Genomic DNA, 21,469 nt, shown 5'->3' on the forward strand with positions numbered 1-21,469 from the left:
TCTGTAGCCTCTGCCGCTCCCTCAGTAGCCCCGCGTCCAGGGCCTCTGATATCTCCTGTCCACCTGGAGTATCTCCTCAACTAACCTGTCTCTCTCAGCCCGTTCCACCTTTTCTCCATGGGTCCGTGTCGAGATTAATTCCCCTCTGACTACTGCCTTCAAAGCTTCCCAGACTGTTGCTGCAGAGACCTCCCTCATATCATTTGTTTCCAGGTAGTTCTGGATGGACTTGTTAACCCGCCCACAAATCGGTTTGTCCGCTAGCAACCACACATCCAGTCTCCACAGCGGGCGTTGCCCTCTCGCCACACTAATCCGTAGATCCACCCAGTGCGGGGCATGATCCGACACTGCGATTGCCGAGTACTCAGTATCCACCACCTTCGGTATTAGCGCCCTGCTCAGAACAAAAAAGTCGATGCGAGAGTATACCTTGTGGATATGTGAAAAAAAGGAAAACTCCTTCGTCCTTGGCTTACTATTGGTCTACTATTATGGGCCAGGATTTAGAGAACCCCAACGTGTATCATGGAGTTCACCTGACCCACAACTTTTAATAGATTGTGGTACGGGGAGCACACGGCCCACTCTACAGCAGAAATGGAAACGTATTTTTTAAAGCAAAACAATGTTTATTCTCTAAACTCAAGTTAAACTTTTTAAAACATACAGTGAACATCTTAGGAACCATTGATTCAAATACAACCCCGAAAGATTATAACACTAAGTAAACCTTTAAGCTTTCCTTTTTACATCCACATGACTTAAAACACCTTTTACCAGAAGCACATCAGGTTAAAGTCACTACTGTTATTAGTTTTAAATCACCTGGATCGATTTATGTTGACAATGACAATGTTGTCGAGGAGAATACTGAGATTCAGGCTACTAGACTAGAAGGGTTTGAGGTTCATAAGGAGGAGGTGTTAACAATTCTGGAAAGTGTGAAAATAGATAAGTCACCTGGGCCGGATGGGATTTACCCTAGGATTCTCTGGGAAACTAGGGAGGAGATAGCTGAGCGTTTGGCCTTGATCTTTAAGTCATCTTTGTCTACAGGAATAGTGCCAGAAGACTGGAGGATAGCAAATGTCGTCCCCTTTTTTAAGAAGGGGAGTAGAGATAACCCCGGTAACTATAGACCAGTGAGCCTGACTTCTGTTGTGGGAAAAATCTTGGAAAGGTTTATAAGAGATAGGATGTATAATCATCTGGAAAGGAATAATTTGAATAGAGATAGTCAACACGGTTTTGTGAAGGGTAGGTCATGCCTCACAAACCTTATTGAGTTCTTTGAGAAGGTGACCAAACAGGTGGATGAGGGTAAAGCAGTTGATGTGGTGTATATGGATTTCAGTAAAGCATTTGATAAGGTTCCCCATGGTAGGTGACTGCAGAAAATACGGAGGCATGGGATTCAGGGTGATTTAGCAGTTTGGATCAGTAATTGGCTAGCTGGAAGAAGACAAAGGATGGGAAATGTTAGACTGGAATCCAGTTACTAGTGGTGTACCACAAGGATCTGTTTTGGGGCCACTGCTGTTTGTCATTTTTATAAATGACCTGGAGGAGGGCGTAGCAGGATGGGTGAGTAAATTTGCAGATGACACTAAAGTCGGTGGAGTTGTGGACAGTGCGGAAGGATGTTACAAGTTACAGAAGGACATAGATAAGCTGCAGCGCTGGGCTGAGAGGTGGCAAATAGAGTTTAATGCAGAAAAGTGTGAGGTGATTCATTTTGGAAGGAATAACAGGAAGACTGAGTACTGGGCTAATGGTAAGATTCTTGGCAGTGTGGATGAGCAGAGAGCTCTCAGTGTCCATGTATATAGATCCCTGAAAGTTGCCACCCAGGTTGAGAGGGTTGTTACGAAGGCGTACGGTGTGTTAACTTTTATTGGTGGAGGGATTGAGTTTAGGAGCCATGAGGTCATGTTGCAGCTATACAAAACTCTGGTGCGGCCGCATTTGGAGTATTGCGTGCAATTCTGGTCGCCGCATTATAGGAAGGATGTGGAAGCATTGGAAAGGGTGCAGAGGAGATTTACCAGAATGTTGCCTGGTATGGAGGGAAGATCTTAAGGCTGGGGGACTTGAGTCTGTTTTCGTTAGAGAGAAGAAGGTTAAGAGATGACTTAATTGAGGCATACAAGATGATCAGAGGATTGGATAGGGTGGACAGTGAGAGCCTTTTTCCTCGGATGGTGATGTCTAGCACGAGGGGACATACCTTTAAATTGAGGGGAGATAGATATAAGACAGATGTCAGAGGTAGGTTCTTAACTCAGAGAGTAGTAAGGGCGTGGAATGCCCTGCCTGCAACAGTAGTGGTCTCGCCAACACTAAGGACATTCAAATGGTCATTGGATAGACATATGGACAATAAGGGAATAGTGTAGATGGGCTTTAGAGTGGTTTCACAGGTCGGCGCAACATCGAGGGCCGAAGGGCCTGTACTGCGCTGTAATGTTCTATGTTCTATGTTCTATTTACAGTCTTTAGATTAGAGACAGAGATTCATACACCTTCTGGCTGTGACTGCAGCTATCCAGCTCTGAAAACGAAACTAAAACACACCCTGCAGCAAACAGCCTAAAACGAAAGTAAAAAGCTGACAGACAGCCCAGTTTCACCAACTCTCTGACATCACTGCAATAATAAACACCCATTTCTTAAAGGTACTCGCACTGCAGATATTTATGTAGACACCCATTTATAAACACCCACTACTCCCCCCATCTGTTCCATAAAACCCTTCAAGTTTTTTGCTGCAGCCGGCCTCCTCCCTGTCCTGGATTTTGACCGGTCCAATTCCGGATCAATGACTGTATTGAAGTCCCCTCCCATGATCAGGTTATGTGACTCTAAGTCTGGGACTTACCTAACACTCGCCTCATAAATTCCACGTCGTCCCAATTCGGAGCATATATGTTCACAAGTACCACTCGCACCCCCTCCAGCTTCCCACTCACCATTATGTACCTACCCCCCTTGTCTGACATGATTCTCCCTGCCTCGAATGCCACTCGTTTGCTGATCAAGATCGCTACCCCCCTGGTCTTTGAGTCCAGTCCTGAGTGGAACACTTGACTGACCCACCCCTTCCTCAATCTTGTCTGGTCTGTAACCTTTAGGTGAGTCTCTTGTAGCATTGCCACGTCCGCCTTCAGCCCCCTCAAATGCGCGAACACGCGAGCCCTCTTGACCGGCCCATTCAGTCCTCTCACGTTCCATGTGATCAGCCTGGACGGGGGACTTCCAACCCCCCCCGCCCTGCCGACTAGCCACCACCCTTTTTAGGCCAACCTCGAGCTCGCGCCCTCTGCTTCCTCGAGTCCCCACTCGGGCAGTCGCCATTCCCAACCTCCCATTTGTCCCCTAGTAACAGTTCCTCCCATGTCAGCAAAGCATCTTCCCTCCCCCACCCTCTCCCCCCTAGCAACAACACTAGAAACCCAATCCCCCAAGTCGAGCTCCAGCTTGCCACCTGCTCACCCCCCACTGGCTTCCGAGAGTCAGCTGACCCATGCTGACTTGGTAGCTCCCGCCCCTGGCACCAAGCAGTCTGTCTCCCTATTGTTCTCTTCCCTCTCCTCCCACATGAATAAACATTTTAAAAGCATCACATTCCCCAGTAAACAAACATCAGAAAAAACAGTGAAGAAACAGTCACTTTAGAAAAATAGTCACCCAAAAAGCAGAACCAAATTCAAAGCCCATCCCCCCCTCTACCCAGCTCCCTGCAAGACAAAGCAACCTTTAACCATTCACACAGCCCATTATTTCACCTAGCGCTACTTAAATTTATACAATCCAGCACAACAAATCGCCACACAGTACTTCTCCACGGCTTCAGTGTATTTTCATTCGCCTCCAGCTTCCTTTCTTTAATAAAGGTCCATACTTCGTCTGGCATTTCAAAGTAGAAGTCCCGTTCCTCATGTGTGATCCACAGACGGGCTGGGTACAGCATCCCGAACTTCACCCCTTTCTTAAAGAGGGTCGTTTTTGTCCGATTGAACCTGATTCTTGGCCAAATCCGCTCCCAGGTCTTGATAGATGCGCAACTCACAGTTCTCCCACTTGCTGCTCTGCTCTTTCATGGCCCACCACAAAATGTGTTCCTTGTCCATGAAACGGTGAAAACGTACCTCCATGGCCCTCGGCGGTTGGTTCGTTTGGGGCTTCCTCGCGAGGGCTCTGTGCGCTCTATCCAATTCCAGGGGCTGAGGGAACGCCCCAGCCCCCATCAATTTCTCCAACATGTCCGTCACATAAGCCCTCGCATCCAATCCCTCACTGCCTTCAGGGAGGCCAACAATTCTGAGATTCTGCCTCCTGGACCTATTCTCCATGTCCTCCAGCTTCTCCTGCATTCTTTTCTGGCAGTCATTCATCATCCCCATCTTGTTTTCCAGCACGGTTATATACTCCTCATGCTCAGACAACTTTTGTTCCACCTCCTGGATTGCTCTCCTGTGGGTTTCCTGATTCTGAACCACCTGATCAATCGAAGCCTTAATCGGGCCCAGCGTGTCCTTCTTCAGCTTGGCGAAGCAATCCTCGAATACTTCACCAGCTGCTCCTTCGACCACTGTGTCGTCTCCCCACGGCCCTGCTGTCCCGCCATGCTGTCCCATGTTATCAGCTCTACTTGCGTCTCCCTTATGGGACTTTGTCGTCTCACAAGGCCACTTCTGGTCCAATTCTCCATACACCGGAGGGGGATTTCTCCTTACCGTCTCGCTCTTCACCGATTTACAGAAGAACATAAGAACATAAGAACTAGAAGCAGGAGTAGGCCATCTGGCCCCTCGAGCCTGCTCCGCCATTCAATGAGATCATGGTTGATCTTTTGTGGACTCAGCTCCACTTTCCGGCCTGAACACCATAACCCTTAATCCTTTTATTCTTCAAAAAACTATCTATCTTTATCTTAAAAACATTTAATGAAGGAGCCTCTACTGCTTCACTGGGCAAGGAATTCCATAGATTCACAACCCTGACCCTCAACCCTGACCCACAACCACAACCCTCATACAATGAGATTTATCTCATAAAATCCAGAAAAAACGGGGGAAAAAGGTCCAAAAGTCCGTTACAGGCGGGAGCTATCAAATGTGTGACTTACTCCTCCATGGCCGCCACCAGAAGTCTACTGCTATTAATTCTTGATACCTTGAGTCCAGTTTGATCCTGATAATTTATGCTTAAATGTCACATGCAATAATCTGATGGGATTATTGCCTGGAGTGCCAGTCCTCTTGACAGGCTTGATTTACTGACTGTGATGTTCCTGGATTATTCTTGTTGAGTTGAAGGAATTGTGTCAGGTTATGGGCTGATGACAAAATCAACCTCCCTATACTTATGGAACACTAACAACTAGTTATTAGTCTACTAACGTGTTTTAAAGGATAGAGACAAACGACTGGACTTCCGCCTGGTGAATTACATGCACATCGAATAAGTCATGGGAAATTCAACCCTTTCCCATTTTCATTATCCAATTATCCAACCTCAGTAACAAACACTCCTTTGGACAGGTACATTCCTCTCTGCTGGATGCAGAGCAGTGCTCCCACAGGACATGGGTAACATTACTTCTGGTTAAGGGGGAGTGCCATGTCAAGTTTTATTGTTTAATATGCTTTTAAAAACTGTTACAATTGGAACACATTATTCAGGAGCCCAGGGTATTGTGGCAACAGAGGAGGTGCAGTGCAGATTCATTAGACAGCTGTTTGGCAAGAGGAAATGTTAGTTTATATTGATGAAGGGTTACTGATCATAAATATTAGGCTTGGATTTTCATTCCAGAGACAGGGGCACAGAGTCGAGGGTGGGGGGAGACAGGATGGAATCTGACCACCACCCCCATTATGCAGATCAGGTGCAAGACTTTCTAAAAGGAAGCGATGAGGGCTTTCTCTGCCTCACCAGCCAGTGTGCAAGATCCTCGTTACGTGGATTCAATTCCACCCTATGACTTATTGGGCGCGTGATCTAACAGCTGCGTCACACCGGGCGCAAATCCGCTCAAGCCAGTTAGATTGCGGGAGCGTCCAAAATCGGGAACTGCGCCGTGCGCCAATCAGTTTCTGATCTAACTGGCCCACTGCCATTGGCGAGATTCGGATCCTGCCGCGATGTGGTGAGAAATCAATAATCACCAATTAACGGCAATCTCCATCTCATTAACCCCTTATTAAATGGCTTTATGTGATCTAACTGCCTCCTCAGCGAGTGGTCAGGTGGGTGCTCTTTAGCGTACCTATTAAAAAACATGAAGCTAGCGATTTGGCTGATGTGGCGATCAGAGGAGGTGAGTAGCCAGTGCTCGGGTCGGATGGGGGGTGCGGCGTGGAGGACACTGGCCTGGTCGGGGGATTCGGCTGCCATCGATAGGGGGTAGTCCCTGGGCTGCGGGGTGAGGGGCGCAGCACCCACGGGTCCAACATGCCACCACGCAGATTGTGCATACCCATACCAGGGGCAACCCCAGCTGTTGAACACCCCCAGGACAGAGCCCTGTCTGTCATGATATGGTGAAGGTCACTTTCACTCTGGCTGCACAACTGAAGGCTATTACCAATAGGGAATTAGCAATGTTAGTTATGTGAGCACTCCACAGCTCCCAAGTAGATTCCCGTGGAGATGTGTCATATGGTAGGCAAGAGTTATTGCAGCGCATCCCAATCAGCCCGTGAGGCCTGGACACTTTGCCTGATCGCTGGAGGCAACAACAACACAAAGGCCAACAATCAAACACCCAAGAGCTGTGCCTCAGCACTGGGCACATCCCCACGACCAGAGGGTGGGTGTGTGGATTAGGGAGGGAACCTGCACCCGGTCCAAGTAATGTTCCCGGCTGTGGTCAGGGGTCTGGGGTGGGTGCCCTGGAGCCCCTGCTGTGGCCAGTGGTGCGTTTTCAGGGCGGGTACCCCCAGCACAAATGGCTCATTACATGATACCCTGAGAGATGGCAGGGAATGTAAGGGTGGAGGAGGCATGAAGAACTCGAGGGTACCAGGGTGGAAGCCAAAACTGATTGTCGGTCTCACACACTCTCCAATTCCTTACAGATATCACATGATGGCTGATATTATGGATCCCGCTACAGCTGGCCTCGCGGTGGCAGTCCAGGCGGCCAGATGCAGGAGAAGGCAGCGGCAGCAACTTCGACAGAGGCTCATGGCATCACCACATGTTATGGGGCCTGCCCCACATCCTGAGGACCAAGCCGCCCATCAGGCCAGGGAAGGACCCAGAAGGGGAGGCCGGTGACGGCCCAAGGCGTACAGGGGTTGCTGGTCTTTCACGGAGATGTCGGGCAGAAAGAGAAAATACTGGAAAATCTCAGTAGGTCTGGCAGCATCTGTAGGGAGAGAAAAGAGCTAACGTTTCGAATCCGTTTCGAGTTTCGAAACGTTAGCTCTTTTCTCTCCCTACAGATGCTGCCAGACCTGCTGAGATTCTCCAGCATTTTCTCTTTGGTTTCAGATTCTAGCATCCATAGTAATTTGCTTTTATCCAGTGTGCTGCAAGAGGGTCCGTCTCAACAAAGGGCCAGTGCAACGCCTGTGCCAGGTCCTTGCGGACCACATGGAGAATGATTCCTGCTTCTGTTGGCCATCGAGGTCACCGCAGCCCTGAACCTTAACGCCTCATGTTCATTCCATGCTCACGCGGGGACTTGTGTGACATATCCCAACCAAAGCCCACAAGTGCATCCGAGAGGTCACAGATGCCCTGTTTAACTGGGCAGCTAACTATATAAAATCTGACCTGGACCAAGCCCATCAAGATGCCTGGGCAGCAGGATTCTCCGCCATCGCCGGGATGCCCTAGATCCAAAGGGTAATAGATGGCACGGATGTCACCTTGCGCCCTCCGGGCGGTCTGGGAGCACCCTTCATTAACAGCAAGGGGTTCCACTCCTTGAACGTTCAGCTTGTGTTCTGTGACCTCAAGATCATGCACGTGTGTGCACAACAGCTACATACTGGGGCAGTCAGATCCCCGATGTCTTCGAGGGACACCCCAGGATGACTGGTTGGCTCTTGGGGGAAAAATCTACTGAGGTCCTGGCTAATGACGCCAGTACAGAGTCCGGAGACCAATGCAGAGACCCGATATAACGAGGCCTGGGCTGTCATTCAGTGCATCGGGCTGCTGATAGTGGGGTTCCAATGCCTCGACCGCTCTGGTGCACTGCAGTACACCCTTCATAGGGCCGTCCACTTTGTGGTGGTCTGCTGTGCCCTCCACAACCTGGCACAGCTGCAAAGCGACGTGCTGGAGGTGAGGAGGAAGAACATGCAGTCTTGTCTGATGAGGAGGACGAGGAGGAGCCGGAGCAGGAGGGACAGGAGGATGAGCCAGGATCGACTGGACATGTTTCTCAGTGACTGAGACATGCACAGGAACGCCTCGGCAATGCCCATCTGAGACTGGGACAAGCTCCGCAGCCTCGGCAAGGTCCACCTGTGTAAGGGACACGTCCCCAGCGACCGGGACCTGCTGTCGAGGCCCTCAGCCATGGCATTCACTGACTGAGCAATGCCTTGGAAACCATCACTCTGCTGATGTCATGCTCCAAGCTTTTTACTGCAGTCGCCACCTTAGCAGTGTTGGCCTCGGTGCCACGCATGGACAATGCCATCTCCTGCACCAGTAGCCTTTGGGACTCCTCCAATTAGCTATGGACCAACCAGAGTGTACCTGACAGACCCCTCTGAATCTCATGAATGCACCCTAGCGTCTGCACCAGCTCTGGGATAACCTGGTCTGGAGGCTTGACATGGGACTGGGACCCAGCTGGGCCCTGGGATAAACATAGAACATACAGTGCAGAAGGAGGCCATTCAGCCCATCGAGTCTGTACCGACCCACTTAAGCCCTCACTTCCACCCTAACCCCTCCTAACTTTTTTGTCACTAAGGGCAATTTAGCATGGCCAATCCGCCTAACCTGCATGTCTTTGGACTGAGGAAACCGGAGCACCCGGAGGAAACCCAAGCAGACACAGGGAGAACATGCAGACTCCCCACAGACAGTGACCCAGCGGGGAATCGAATGCTGTGAAGCCACAGTGCTAGCCACTTGCGCTATCATGCTGCCCACACGGCTGACCTCCAACTGCTGTCTCCCTGGATGTCCCTGCCTCCAGCTGAGGGGCATCAGCAACTATGTGATGCTCAGTAGATTGTGCCCAGAAGCCTCTCCACTAATGTCGCCAACCGAGGTGTGTATGCACATGCAACAAGAGATGTCAACATTCAGGCTTGGGCTGATAAGTGACAAGCAACATGCCACACAATTGCCAGGAAATTACTAACTCCAACAAGAGTGAATCTAACCATCTCCCCATGACATTCAAAAACATTATAAATGCTGAATACCCCACCATCAGCATCCTGGATTACCACTAACCAAAAACTTGACAGGACCAGTCACCTAAACACTATAAAAGAAAAACTGCTACAAAAGCAGCTCAGAGGCTAGGAATTCTGTGGTGATTAACTAATTTGCTGACTCCGCAAAGCCTGTCCACCAACTACAAGGCACAAGTCATGAATCTGATTAAATACTTCCCATTTGCCTGGATGCGTGACATCATCCTGGACAAGGCAGTCTACTTGATCGGCAGCCCATCCACCTGCTTAAAAACTCACTCTCTTCGCCACCTATGCAGAGTGGCAGCAGCATGTACCACCTACAAGTTGCACTGCAGCAAATCACCAAGGCTCCTTCAATTGCAACTTCCAAACTTGCGACCTCTGCTACTTAGAAGAACAACTGCAGCAGATCTGTGGAAATACCAATCCAAGACAGACACCATCCTGATGTAGAGTATGTCACTTTCTTCATTGTCATGGTTCAAACTCCATCCCTAATTAACATTGTGGAAGTATTTATAGCAGGTGGACTGCAGCAGTTCATGAACATGACTCACCACCACCTACTCAAGGACAATTAGAGATGGGCTACAAATGTTGGCCGAGCCAATGATACCACTATCGCCAGTACAAATGCAAGAAAGAAACATTTTGCTAATGATGGTACAGAGCATGCTCAGTCTGAACACAGAGAATCCAACTGGTAGCACATCTGATTGTTAGGACATGGTTTGCTGAAACAATAGCCTGTACAAAGGTCGGCAGCTTGCTGGGGTGTTGCTCCTAATGGGCATTGTTCCAAAGCACTGACCCGAGGCTCAGCACCTATCTCACACAATGTTATTTTATGCTCATCAGCATACAGTAGCTCCACCAATTGTTCTATGGAGAATGGAAGAAACTCTGCTCTTATATCACGTATTAACCCTCCAAAGGCTGTGCTATTTTTCCTTAATTTTGTCATCCTTAATGACTTGTACTGGGGGGCGGCTACATAGATACCAGTGACTAGCGTTCAGGTGTGAGTCTTAAAATTTGCTTGATTCTTGTTCGCCTCTCTTAACACAACAGAATAAGTAGTGGCCTCAGAATGTTGCATAATATAAGGCATTGGAAGCACACACTGCAATATTTTGTTGCCCTGAACGCAGTTGTCACCAGGAAAAAAAGAAAGATTTGTATTTACATAGTGCTTATTACAACAACCAAACATCCCAAAATGCTTTATAGCCAATGGTGTATTTCTGAAGTATCATCACTATGGTGATGTAGGACATGCGGAAACTAATTTGTGCACAAATTCCCACAAACAGTAATGTGTGATAATGACCAGATAATGTTTTTTTGATCTTACCCAAATCTCCTTGACAGATATCAGTTCTTGAGGCTCCGCCAATGATGAACTTCGGATTGTCACAGATTTCCTGACAAGGAAACAAATCCCAATTAGCTGGGCCTGTCAGCAACTGAAAATGTTTTCTTAACTCAAACATTTCCCTCTTCACCTTGGGAAAATATTTTTTTTCTTTACTCTTTAATGGAATGTGGGCATCACGGCAAGGCCAACATTCATTGCCAATCCCTAATTGTCCTTGAACTGAGTGGTTTGTTCGGCTTTTCAGAGGGCAGTTAAGAGTCAACCACATTGCTGTTGGTCTGGAGTCACATGCCGACCAGACCAGGTACAGAAGGCAGACTTCCTTCCATAAAGGACATAAGTGAATCAGATGGGGTTTTACAACAATCGATGATAGTTGTCATGGCATACCGTGCCTAGCTTTTATATTCCAGATTTATTAATTGTCATGTTGACATTGAGATGAGGGCAGCACGATAGCACAGTGGTTAGCACTGTGGCTTCACAGCGCCAGGGTCCCAGGTTCGATTCCCTGCGGGGTCACTGTCTGTGAGGAGTCTGCATGTTCTCCCCGTGTCTGTGTGGGTTTCCAATAGGTGCTTCGGTTTCCTCCCACAGTCCAAAGACGTGCAGGTTAGGTGGATTGGACATGCTAAATTGCCCTTAGTGTCCAAAAAGGTTAGGAGAGGTTATTGGGTTGCGGGGATAGGGTGGAAGTGAGGGCTTAAGTGGGTCGGTGCAGACTCGATGAGCCGAATGGCCTCCTTCTGCACTGTACTTTCTATGTAATTTCTATGTAATTATCATTTAAAACGTCGAGTACTGTGTCTAAAGACCACAGGTGGCATTGTTTACCGAGACCCTTAAAATCTCTGGGCAGAGCACAATGATTGGTGTTATTGATGAATGCCCATAATGTAATGGAATAAACTCAACAGATAGGTTCCATTGTTCTCATCAACAAATTCACAGTCGTCAAAGAGTGCTCATTAAAGGATGCACTATAATTAGCCAGTATTCAGTAATTTAGCAATGACAGTAAACCATAAGCGACAAACCTAAATCAGATCCAAAGGTTAATGTATAGTTAGTATGAGCTTGAGAAGGCCACCTGAAGTTTTAGCTGCATTCATACCCAGGTCTATAATGGACAGGACAGAGTACCACAATCGACTTCAGTCCAAATTAAAAAACAATTTACCCAACATGAACAAGTTCACAGTATTTCTATCTTGAATATAGGCCCAAGCAGTCATTATCCACCACCACTCTGCTTCCCATGGCTGAACTTGTTCTCACAATCGATAGCTTATTCAATCATTTCCTCCAAATATAAGGGGCGAAATTCTCCGACCCCCCGCCGGTCGGAGAATCGCCGGGGGCTGGCGTGAATCCCGCCCCCTCCGGTTGCCGAAGTCTCCGGCACCGGATATTCGGCAGGGGCGGGAATCGCGCCGTGCCGGTTGGCGGGCGCCCCCGCACGATTCTCCGGCCCGGATGGGCCGAAGTCCCGCCGCTAAAATGCCTGTCCCGCCGGCGTAAATTAAACCACCTACCTTACCGGCGGGACAAGGCGGCGCGGGCGGGCTCCGGGGTCCTGGGGGGAGGCGCGGGGCGATCTGGCCCCGGGGGTGCCCCCACGGTGGCTAGGCCCGCGATCGGGGCCCACCGATCCGCGGGCGGGCCTGTGCCGTGGGGGCACTCTTTCCCTTCCGCCTCCGCCACGGTCTCCACCATGGCGGAGGCAGAAGAGACTCCCTCCACTGCGCATGCGTGGGAAACTGTCAGCGGCTGCTGACGCTCCCGCGCATGCGCCGCCCGGGGATGTCATTTCCGCGCCAGCTGGCGGGGCAACAAAGGCCGTTTCCGCCAGCTGTCGGGGCGGAAATTCCTCCGGCGGCGGCCTCGCCCCTCAATGTTGGGGCTCGGCCCCCAAAGATGCGGAGCATTCCGCACCTTTGGGGCGGCGCGATGCCCGTCTGATTGGTGCCGTTTTGGACGCCAGTCGGCGGACATCGCGCCGTTTCGGGAGAATTTCGCCCAAGGTGTTGCCATGGATACCCGCACGGGTCCTAGCTATGTCTGCCTTTTTGTGAGTTTTGTTAAGCATTCCTGATTACATTTTTACTTGGGTCCCACCCTCTCACCCCTCTTCCCAGTACAGTTCTCAGCTCTTTCCCTCAACTGGAAAAATTAATCACCCTTCACATGGTCCATCTGATTCTTCCCTTCCCTTCTTTGACTTTTCTCTCTCTCTATTTATGGGGATGTGCTATCATTCACTATCAAAGCAATGACTCCTAAAGTTATCTTGACTACATTTCATCACATTTCACTTCCATCAAGGACATAATTCAATTCTCCCAGTTTCTCCATCCCCATTGAATATGTTCTGATTATACAACCTTCTGTACCAGCATTTCTGATGTATGAAGAACCTAGGAAAACCCACAACCATGGTTGAAAGAGCCCTCAACCACGTCATGAATTTCCCACATAACTTTTCTCAGGCTTTCCCTTCCCTCCCAGCACTATGATACAGTCCCTTTTTCTTCATCCTCTACCCTTACAGCTTTCGTATTCAACAGATATTCCTCCACCATTTCCACCACCTCCAGTGTGATGTCACCAAGCACATTTCCCCCTCTCCTCCCCTTCCCCTCCCTTTGAACATTCCAAAGGGACTATTCCTTCCATGACTTCTTAGTCCACTTCTCAATCACCCCAACACCCCTCCCGTCATCCAAAGGCACTAATCCATGCAAGTGCAGGAGATGCAACATCTGTCCTTTTACCTCCTCTCTTATCGTCTAAGGTCCCAAACAAATCTTTGAGATGAAACAGCCATTTAGGTGTACTTCTTTAACTATATTCACTGCTCAAAATTAGATTTGTTTTAGATGGGGGGACAAAATGCAGAATGGGTGACCATTTTGCGGAACATCTCCATTCAGTCTGCAAGCGTGACCCTGAGCTTCTTGTGGCCATCGGAAGCTCAGGGTCACACCTGCAGACTGAATGGAGATGTTCCACAAAATGGTCACCCATTCTGCATTTGGTCATTTTAATTCTCCCCTTGCTCTAACACTGACCACTCTGTCCTCGATCTACCTCAGTATTTCAATTCAGTTCAACAGAAGATACCAACAATAGCAACCCGTGTTTTTAGTGTAATGAAATGTCCCAAGGTACTTCACAAAAGCATTATAAACCAAAGTATGACACTGAGCCACAGGAAGCGATATTAGGTGGGATGATCAAAAGCTTGGCCAAGAGATGGATTTCAAGGATTGTGGAAAAGGAGGAGCAATGTAGAGGGGAAGAGAGGTGAAGAAGTTAATTTCAGAGCTGGGGTCTAAACAACTGAAGGCACGGATCCCATTGGTGGAACAAATATAATTAGGAATGCACAAGAGGCCAGAATTAGAGAATGCAGATATTTACGAGTGTTGTGGGACTGGACGAGATTACAAAGGTAGGAAGAGCAAGGCCATAGAGTGTTTGAAAACAAGGATGAAAATTTTAAAATCGAAATGTTTCTTGACCAGGAGCCAGTGTAGGTCAGTAAGCCAGGAATGTGGCTTATTCTGAGTTAAGACATGGGTAGCAGAGTTTGGGGGTGACCTCACGTTTACGGAAAATAGAATTTATGAGACAACAAGGCATCATTTGACTTAATGTAGCATCAGGAAGCCCTACTAAAGGTGAAGTCAATGGATATCAGTGGGAAAACTCTCCACTGTCAGAAACCATGTTAGCACAAAGAAAGATAGTTGTGCTTATTGGAAGTCAATCACCACAGCACCAGTCTCTACATCAGAAGGTCAAAAGTATGGATGTTTGCTGCTGATTGCAGGGCATTCAGTTCTGCGGCCACATGCAGCAAGACATTTAACTTTGGGCTCATAAAAAGCAAAGAGGTCTGTGCCACACAAGTGGCAGGCAATGGCCATCTCTAACAAGACAGAATCACACCATCTCCCCTTGGCATTCAACAACATTGCCATCACTCAATCTGCAGCATCAACACCTTAAGGGTTGCCATCGACCAGAAACTTAACTGGACCAACCAGGTAAATGATGTGGCAATGAGAGCAGTCCGAAAGTTGGGGATTCTGCAACGAGTAATTCACTCCCCAAAGCTTGACCACTATCTATAAGGTACAGGTCAGGAAATAATGGAATACTCTTCGCTTCCCTAGAAGAGTGCAGCTCCAACAACAGCCAAGAAGCTGTACTTCATCCAGGACAAAGCAGCCAATTGATCCACCAGCTCAAACATTCACTGTCTTCATCAATGTGCACAGTCGCTAAAGCTGTGCCATCTACATAGAACATAGAACATAGAACAATACAGCGCAGTACAGGCCCTTCGGCCCACGATGTTGCACCGAAACAAAAGCCATCTAACCTACACTATGCCATTATCATCCATATGTTTATCCAATAAACTTTTAAATGCCCTCAATGTTGGCGAGTTCACTACTGTAGCAGGTAGGGCATTCCACGGCCTCACTACTCTTTGCGTAAAGAACCTACCTCTGACCTCTGTCCTATATCTATTACCCCTCAGTTTAAAGTTATGTCCCCTCGTGCCAGCCATATCCATCCGCGGGAGAAGGCTCTCACTGTCCACCCTATCCAACCCCCTGATCATTTTGTATGCCTCTATTAAGTCTCCTCTTAACCTTCTTCTCTCCAACGAAAACAACCTCAAGTCCATCAGCCTTTCCTCATAAGATTTTCCCTCCATACCAGGCAACATCCTGGTAAATCTCCTCTGCACCCGCTCCAAAGCCTCCACGTCCTTCCTATAATGCGGTGACCAGAACTGTACGCAATACTCCAAATGCGGCCGTACCAGAGTTCTGTACAGCTGCAACATGACCTCCCGACTCCGGAACTCAATCCCTCTACCAATAAAGGCCAACACTCCATAGGCCTTCTTCACAACCCTATCAACCTGGGTGGCAACTTTCAGGGATCTATGTACATGGACACTTAGATCCCTCTGCTCATCCACACTTTCAAGAACTTTACCATTAGCCAAATATTCCGCATTCCTGTTATTCCTTCCAAAGTGAATCACCTCACACTTCTCTACATTAAACTCCATTTGCCACCTCTCAGCCCAGCTCTGCAGCTTATCTATATCCCTCTGTAACCTGCTACATCCTTCCACACTATCGACAACACCACCGACTTTAGTATCGTCTGCAAATTTACTCACCCACCCTTCTGCGCCTTCCTCTAGGTCATTGATAAAAATGACAAACAACAACGGCCCCAGAACAGATCCTTGTGGTACTCCACTTGTGACTGTACTCCATTCTGAACATTTCCCATCAACCACCACCCTCTGTCTTCTTTCAGCTAGCCAATTTCTGATCCACATCTCTAAATCACCCTCAATCCCCAGCCTCCGTATTTTTTGCAATAGCCTACCGTGGGGAACCTTATCAAACGCTTTGCTGAAATCCATATACACCACATCAACTGCTCTACCCTCGTCTACCTGTTCAGTCACATTCTCAAAGAACTCAATAAGGTTTGTGAGGCATGACCTACCCTTCACAAAGCCATGCTGACTATCCCTGATCATATTATTCCAATCTAGATGATTATAAATCTTGTCTCTTATAATCCCCTCCAAGACTTTACCCACTGCAGACGTGAGGCTCACCGGTCTATAGTTGCCGGGGTTGTCTCTGCTCCCCTTTTTGAACAAAGGGACCACATTTGCTGTCCTCCAGTCCTCTGGCACTATTCCTGTAGCCAATGATGACATAAAAATCAAAGCCAAAGGTCCAGCAATCTCTTCCCTGGCCTCCCAGAGAATCCTAGGATAAATCCCATCAGGTCCCGGGGACTTATCTATTTTCAGCCTGTCCAGAATTGCCAACACCTCTTCCCTACGTACCTCAATGCCATCTATTCTATTAGCCTGGGGCTCAGCATTCTCCTCCACAACATTATCTTTTTCCTGAGTGAATACTGACGAAAAATATTCATTTAGTATCTCGCCTATCTCTTCAGACTCCACACACAATTTCCCATCCCTGTCCTTGACTGGTCCTACTCTTTCCCTAGTCATTCGCTTATTCCTGACATACCTATAGAAAGCTTTTGGGTTTTCCTTGATCCTTCCTGCCAAATACTTCTCATGTCCCCTCCTTGCTCGTCTTAGCTCTCTCTTTAGATCCTTCCTCGCTACCTTGTAACTATCCATCGCCCCAACCGAAACTTCACACTTCAACTTCACATAGGCCTCCTTCTTCCTCTTAACAAGAGATTCCACTTCCTTGGTAAACCACGGTTCCCTCGTTCGACGCCTTCCTCCCTGTCTGACCGGTACATACTTATCAAGAACACGCAGTAGCTGATCCTTGAATAAGCCCCACTTATCCAGTGTGCCCAACACTTGCAGCCTACTTCTCCACCTTATCCCCCCCAAGTCACGTCTAATGGCATCATAATTGCCCTTCCCCCAGCTATAACTCTTGCCCTGCGGTGTATACTTATCCCTTTCCATCATTAACGTAAACGTCACCGAATTGTGGTCACTGTCCCCAAAGTGCTCTCCTACCTCCAAATCCAACACCTGGCCTGGTTCATTACCCAAAACCAAATCCAACGTGGCCTTGCCTCTTGTTGGCCTGTCAACATATTGTTTCAGGAAACCCTCCTGCACACACTGTACAAAAAACGACCCATCTATTGTACTCGAACTATATCTTTTCCAGTCAATATTTGGAAAGTTAAAGTCTCCCATAATAACTACCCTGTTACTTTCGCTCATATCCAGAATCATCTTCGCCATCCTTTCCTCTACATCCCTAGAACTATTAGGAGGCCTATAAAAAACTCCCAACAGGGTGACCTCTCCTTTCCTGTTTCTAACTTCAGCCCATACTACCTCGGAAGAAGAGTCCCCATCTAGCATCCTCTCCGCCACCGTAATACTGCTCTTGACTAGCAGCGCCACACCTCCCCCTCTTTTGCCTCCTTCTCTGAGCTTACTAAAACACCTAAACCCTGGAACCTGCAACATCCATTCCTGTCCCTGCTCTATCCATGTCTCCGAAATGGCCACAACATCGAAGTCCCAGGTACCAACCCATGCTGCCAGTTCCCCTACCTTGTTTCGTATACTCCTGGCATTGAAGTAGACACACTTCAAACCACCTACCTGAACACTGGCCCCCTCCTGCGACGTCAAATCTGTGCTCCTGACCTCTATACTCTCATTCTCCCTTACCCTAAAACTACAATCCAGGTTCCCATGCCCCTGCTGCATTAGTTTAAACCCCCCCAAAGAGCACTAACAAATCTCCCCCCCAGGATATTTGTGCCCCTCAGGTTCAGATGTAGACCATCCTGTCTGTAGAGGTCCCACCTTCCCCAGAAAGAGCCCCAGTTATCCAGAAATCTGAATCCCTCCCGCCTGCACCATCCCTGTAGCCACGTGTTTAAATGCTCTCTCTCCCTATTCCTCATCTCACTATCACGTGGCACGGGCAACAACCCAGAGATAACAACTCTGTTTGTTCTAGTTCTGAGCTTCCATCCTAGCTCCCTGAAAGCCTACCTGACATCCTTGTCCCCTTTCCTACCTATGTCGTTAGTGCCAATGTGGACCACGACTTGGGGCTGCTCCCCCTCCTCCCTAAGGACCCGGAAAACACGATCCGAGACATCACGTACCCTTGCACCTGGGAGGCAACATACCAAACGTGAGTCTCTCACGCTCCCATAAAATCTCCTATCTGTGCCCCTGACTATAGAGTCCCCAATTACTAATGCTCTGCTCCTCTCCCCCCTTCCCTTCTGAGCAACAGGGACAGACTCAGTGCCAGAGGCCCGTACCCCATGGCTTACCCCTGGTAAGTCGTCCCCCCACAAGTATCCAAAGCGGTATACTTGTTTCTCAGGGGAACGACCGCAGGGGATCCCTGCACTGACTGCTTTTTCCCAGTCCCTCTTACAGTTACCCACCTATCTCCAATCTTTGGTGTAACTAATTCCCTGAAGCTGCTATCTATGACCCCTTCTGCCTCCCGAATGATCCGAAGTTCTTCCAACTCCAGCTCCAGTTCCCTAACTCGGTCTTGGAGGAGCTGGAGATGGCAGCACTTCCTGCAGGTAAAATCAGCAGGGACACTAACTGCATCCCTCACCTCAAACATCCTGCAGGAGGAACATTGCACTCCCTTCCCTGCCATTCCTCTTACTTTCTACCAAGATCTGGCTAACAACTAAATTAAATTTTTATAAAAAATAATAATAATATAATAAAATATGGTACTTACCTCAGACCAATGGGTTTTATTATTAGGTTAGAGGAGGAGGGCGGGTGGGAGACACTACATGTGTAGTGTCTCGGGTTTCCTCTCCACCAGAATTTATTGGTGAGGGTCTTCCCAGATGTCCGCGGGTCGACTTCCTGTTCCCGCCTAAAAAACTAATTTAAAAAAAAAAGAAAAATTCTCAGCTCCTGCTGAAATTGACTAACCAGCCAGCTCCACTCCCGCCGAAATCGACTGGCCTGCCCCTGCAAAGACAAGTGCTTTTAAAGGTTGACTTACCTCCCAGCAGCCACTTCCGCAATGCTCCCGCTGAAACTGACTCACCAGCTGTTCTCACGCCGAAATCGACTGGCCTGCCCCTGCAAAGACAAGTGCTTTTAAAGGTTGACTTACCTCCCAGCAGCCACTTCCATATTGCTCCCGCTGAAACTGACTCACCAGCTGATTCTCCCGCCAAAATCGACTGGCCTGCCCCTGCAAAGACAAGTGCTTTTAAAGGTTGACTTACCTCCCAGCAGCCACTTCCGCAATGCTCCCGCTGAAACTGTCTCACCAGCTGTTCTCACGCCGAAATCGACTGGCCTGCCCCTGCAAAGACAAGTGCTTTTAAAGGTTGACTTACCTCCCAGCAGCCACTTCCGTAATGCTCCCGCTGAAACTGACTCACCAGCTGATTCTCCCGCCGAAATCGACTGGCCTGCCCCTGCAAAGACAAGTGCTTTTAAAGGTTGACTTACCTCCCAGCAGCCACTTCCGCAATGCTCCCGCTGAAACTGACTCACCAGCTGTTCTCACGCCGAAATCGACTGGCCTGCCCCTGCAAAGACAAGTGCTTTTAAAGGTTGACTTACCTCCCAGCAGCCACTTCCGTAATGCTCCCGCTGAAAGTGACTCACCAGCTGATTCTCCCGCCGAAATCGACTGGCCTGCCCCTGCAAAGACAAGTGCTTTTAAAGGTTGACTTACCTCCCAGCAGCCACTTCCGCAATGCTCCCGCTGAAACTGACTCACCAGCTGTTCTCACGCCGAAATCGACTGCAATGATGCACTGCAGCAACTTGCCATTGTCCTTCCAACAGCACCTTCTTATCTCACAATCTCTACCACTTAGATCATGAAGGGCTGCAGGTGCATGACAACACAACCACTGGCAAGTTCCTTTCCAAGTCACACACCAGCCTAACCTGGAACTATATCACCGCTCCTTCATAGCCATTGCATCAAAATCCGAGATCTCCCTCCCTAATAGCACTTTTGGAGTATCTACACCACATGAATGCAGTGACGCAACAAAGAAGCTCATGATCACCTCAAGGACAATTAATGATGGGCAATAAATGTTGGCATTGCCAGTGACTCTCACATTCCATGAATGAATTTTTAAAAACTGCAATACCATCATCAAATCCCTTACCATCAACAATCTGGGGGTCACCATTGACCAGAAACAACTGGATCAGCCACATAAATATTGTGGCTACAATAGCAGGCCAGAGGCTGAGTATTCTGCAGTGAATGACTCAGCCACTTTACTCCCTAAAATATGGCCGCTCTCTAAAAGACGCAAGTCGAAGTGCAATGTAATATTATCCACTTACTCCACCTCCAACAACACTCAAAATGTTCAGGAACATCCAGGACAAAGCAGCCCACTATTAGTATCCAATCCACCACCCTAAATATTCACTTTCTCCACCACTATGGCCCTGCTCAGCACCGTGAGGCTGCAATGTGTACCGTCTGCAAAATGCACTGCAGCAACTTGCCAAGTCTTCTTCAGATGCAACTTCCAACCTCATGACATTTACCATCCTTGAAAAGGCTAGTCCAACCTTTTCACATCGGGGGAGTGGTCACATTTGACAACTTTTCTCACTCACTGAGCAAAGGACAGAAAAATAAAGGGTGGGATTTTAATTTTTTGGGGGGGGGGTGTGCAAAATGTGAACTCAGGCAGAAAAAGCGGGGTGTAGTCCTCCGGCTGCACTGCCAACTTTTCCAGCATATTTTTAAACACAGTGCCGAAAAAGACCAGCAGGAGGGTTCCATGACGTTGGCAGGGTGGACTCAGCAACAACTGCTCTCTAAAGTTCTGAGCGCCATGTTTAAAGGACACACCAGTCAAAGAAAAATATGTATTTTTTCAAAACCCCCAAGGACACAGTGCCACTCCCCCATCGCTCAGGAACCCCCCATGAAGCACCCCATTGGACGTCCCGCCCCCACCGGCAGTGCCCCCTGGAAGTGCAGTGCCCCCTGGCAGGGCTCGGGGACTGCCCCCAGTACTACCCCTGCAGTACCAGTGTCAGTGCCTGTTGGCAGTGCCCAGGCACAACCCTCTCCCCCCTTGGGGCTGAGGACTGTTCACCAGGTTCCCATTTTGCAAAACCTTTTGTAAAGCCCAG

General features: G+C 48.6%; 1 protein-coding gene across 5 annotated transcripts in view; it reads right to left on the reverse strand.

Annotated features, from left to right (window-relative positions):
- Positions 1 to 21,469, reverse strand: part of LOC140398211 (calpain-3-like) — a 216,282-nt gene that overhangs the window by 163,655 nt on the left and 31,158 nt on the right. For all 5 annotated transcript variants that reach the window (XM_072486655.1, XM_072486601.1, XM_072486618.1 and 2 more), the window contains one exon: positions 10,756 to 10,825. In XM_072486655.1, the coding sequence (XP_072342756.1) occupies positions 10,756 to 10,825 (70 nt within the window). The remainder of the gene's footprint in view (positions 1 to 10,755; positions 10,826 to 21,469) is intronic.

Source organism: Scyliorhinus torazame, chromosome 2 (genome assembly GCF_047496885.1).
Source record: "Scyliorhinus torazame isolate Kashiwa2021f chromosome 2, sScyTor2.1, whole genome shotgun sequence".
In the NCBI taxonomy this organism is placed as follows: domain Eukaryota; kingdom Metazoa; phylum Chordata; class Chondrichthyes; order Carcharhiniformes; family Scyliorhinidae; genus Scyliorhinus; species Scyliorhinus torazame.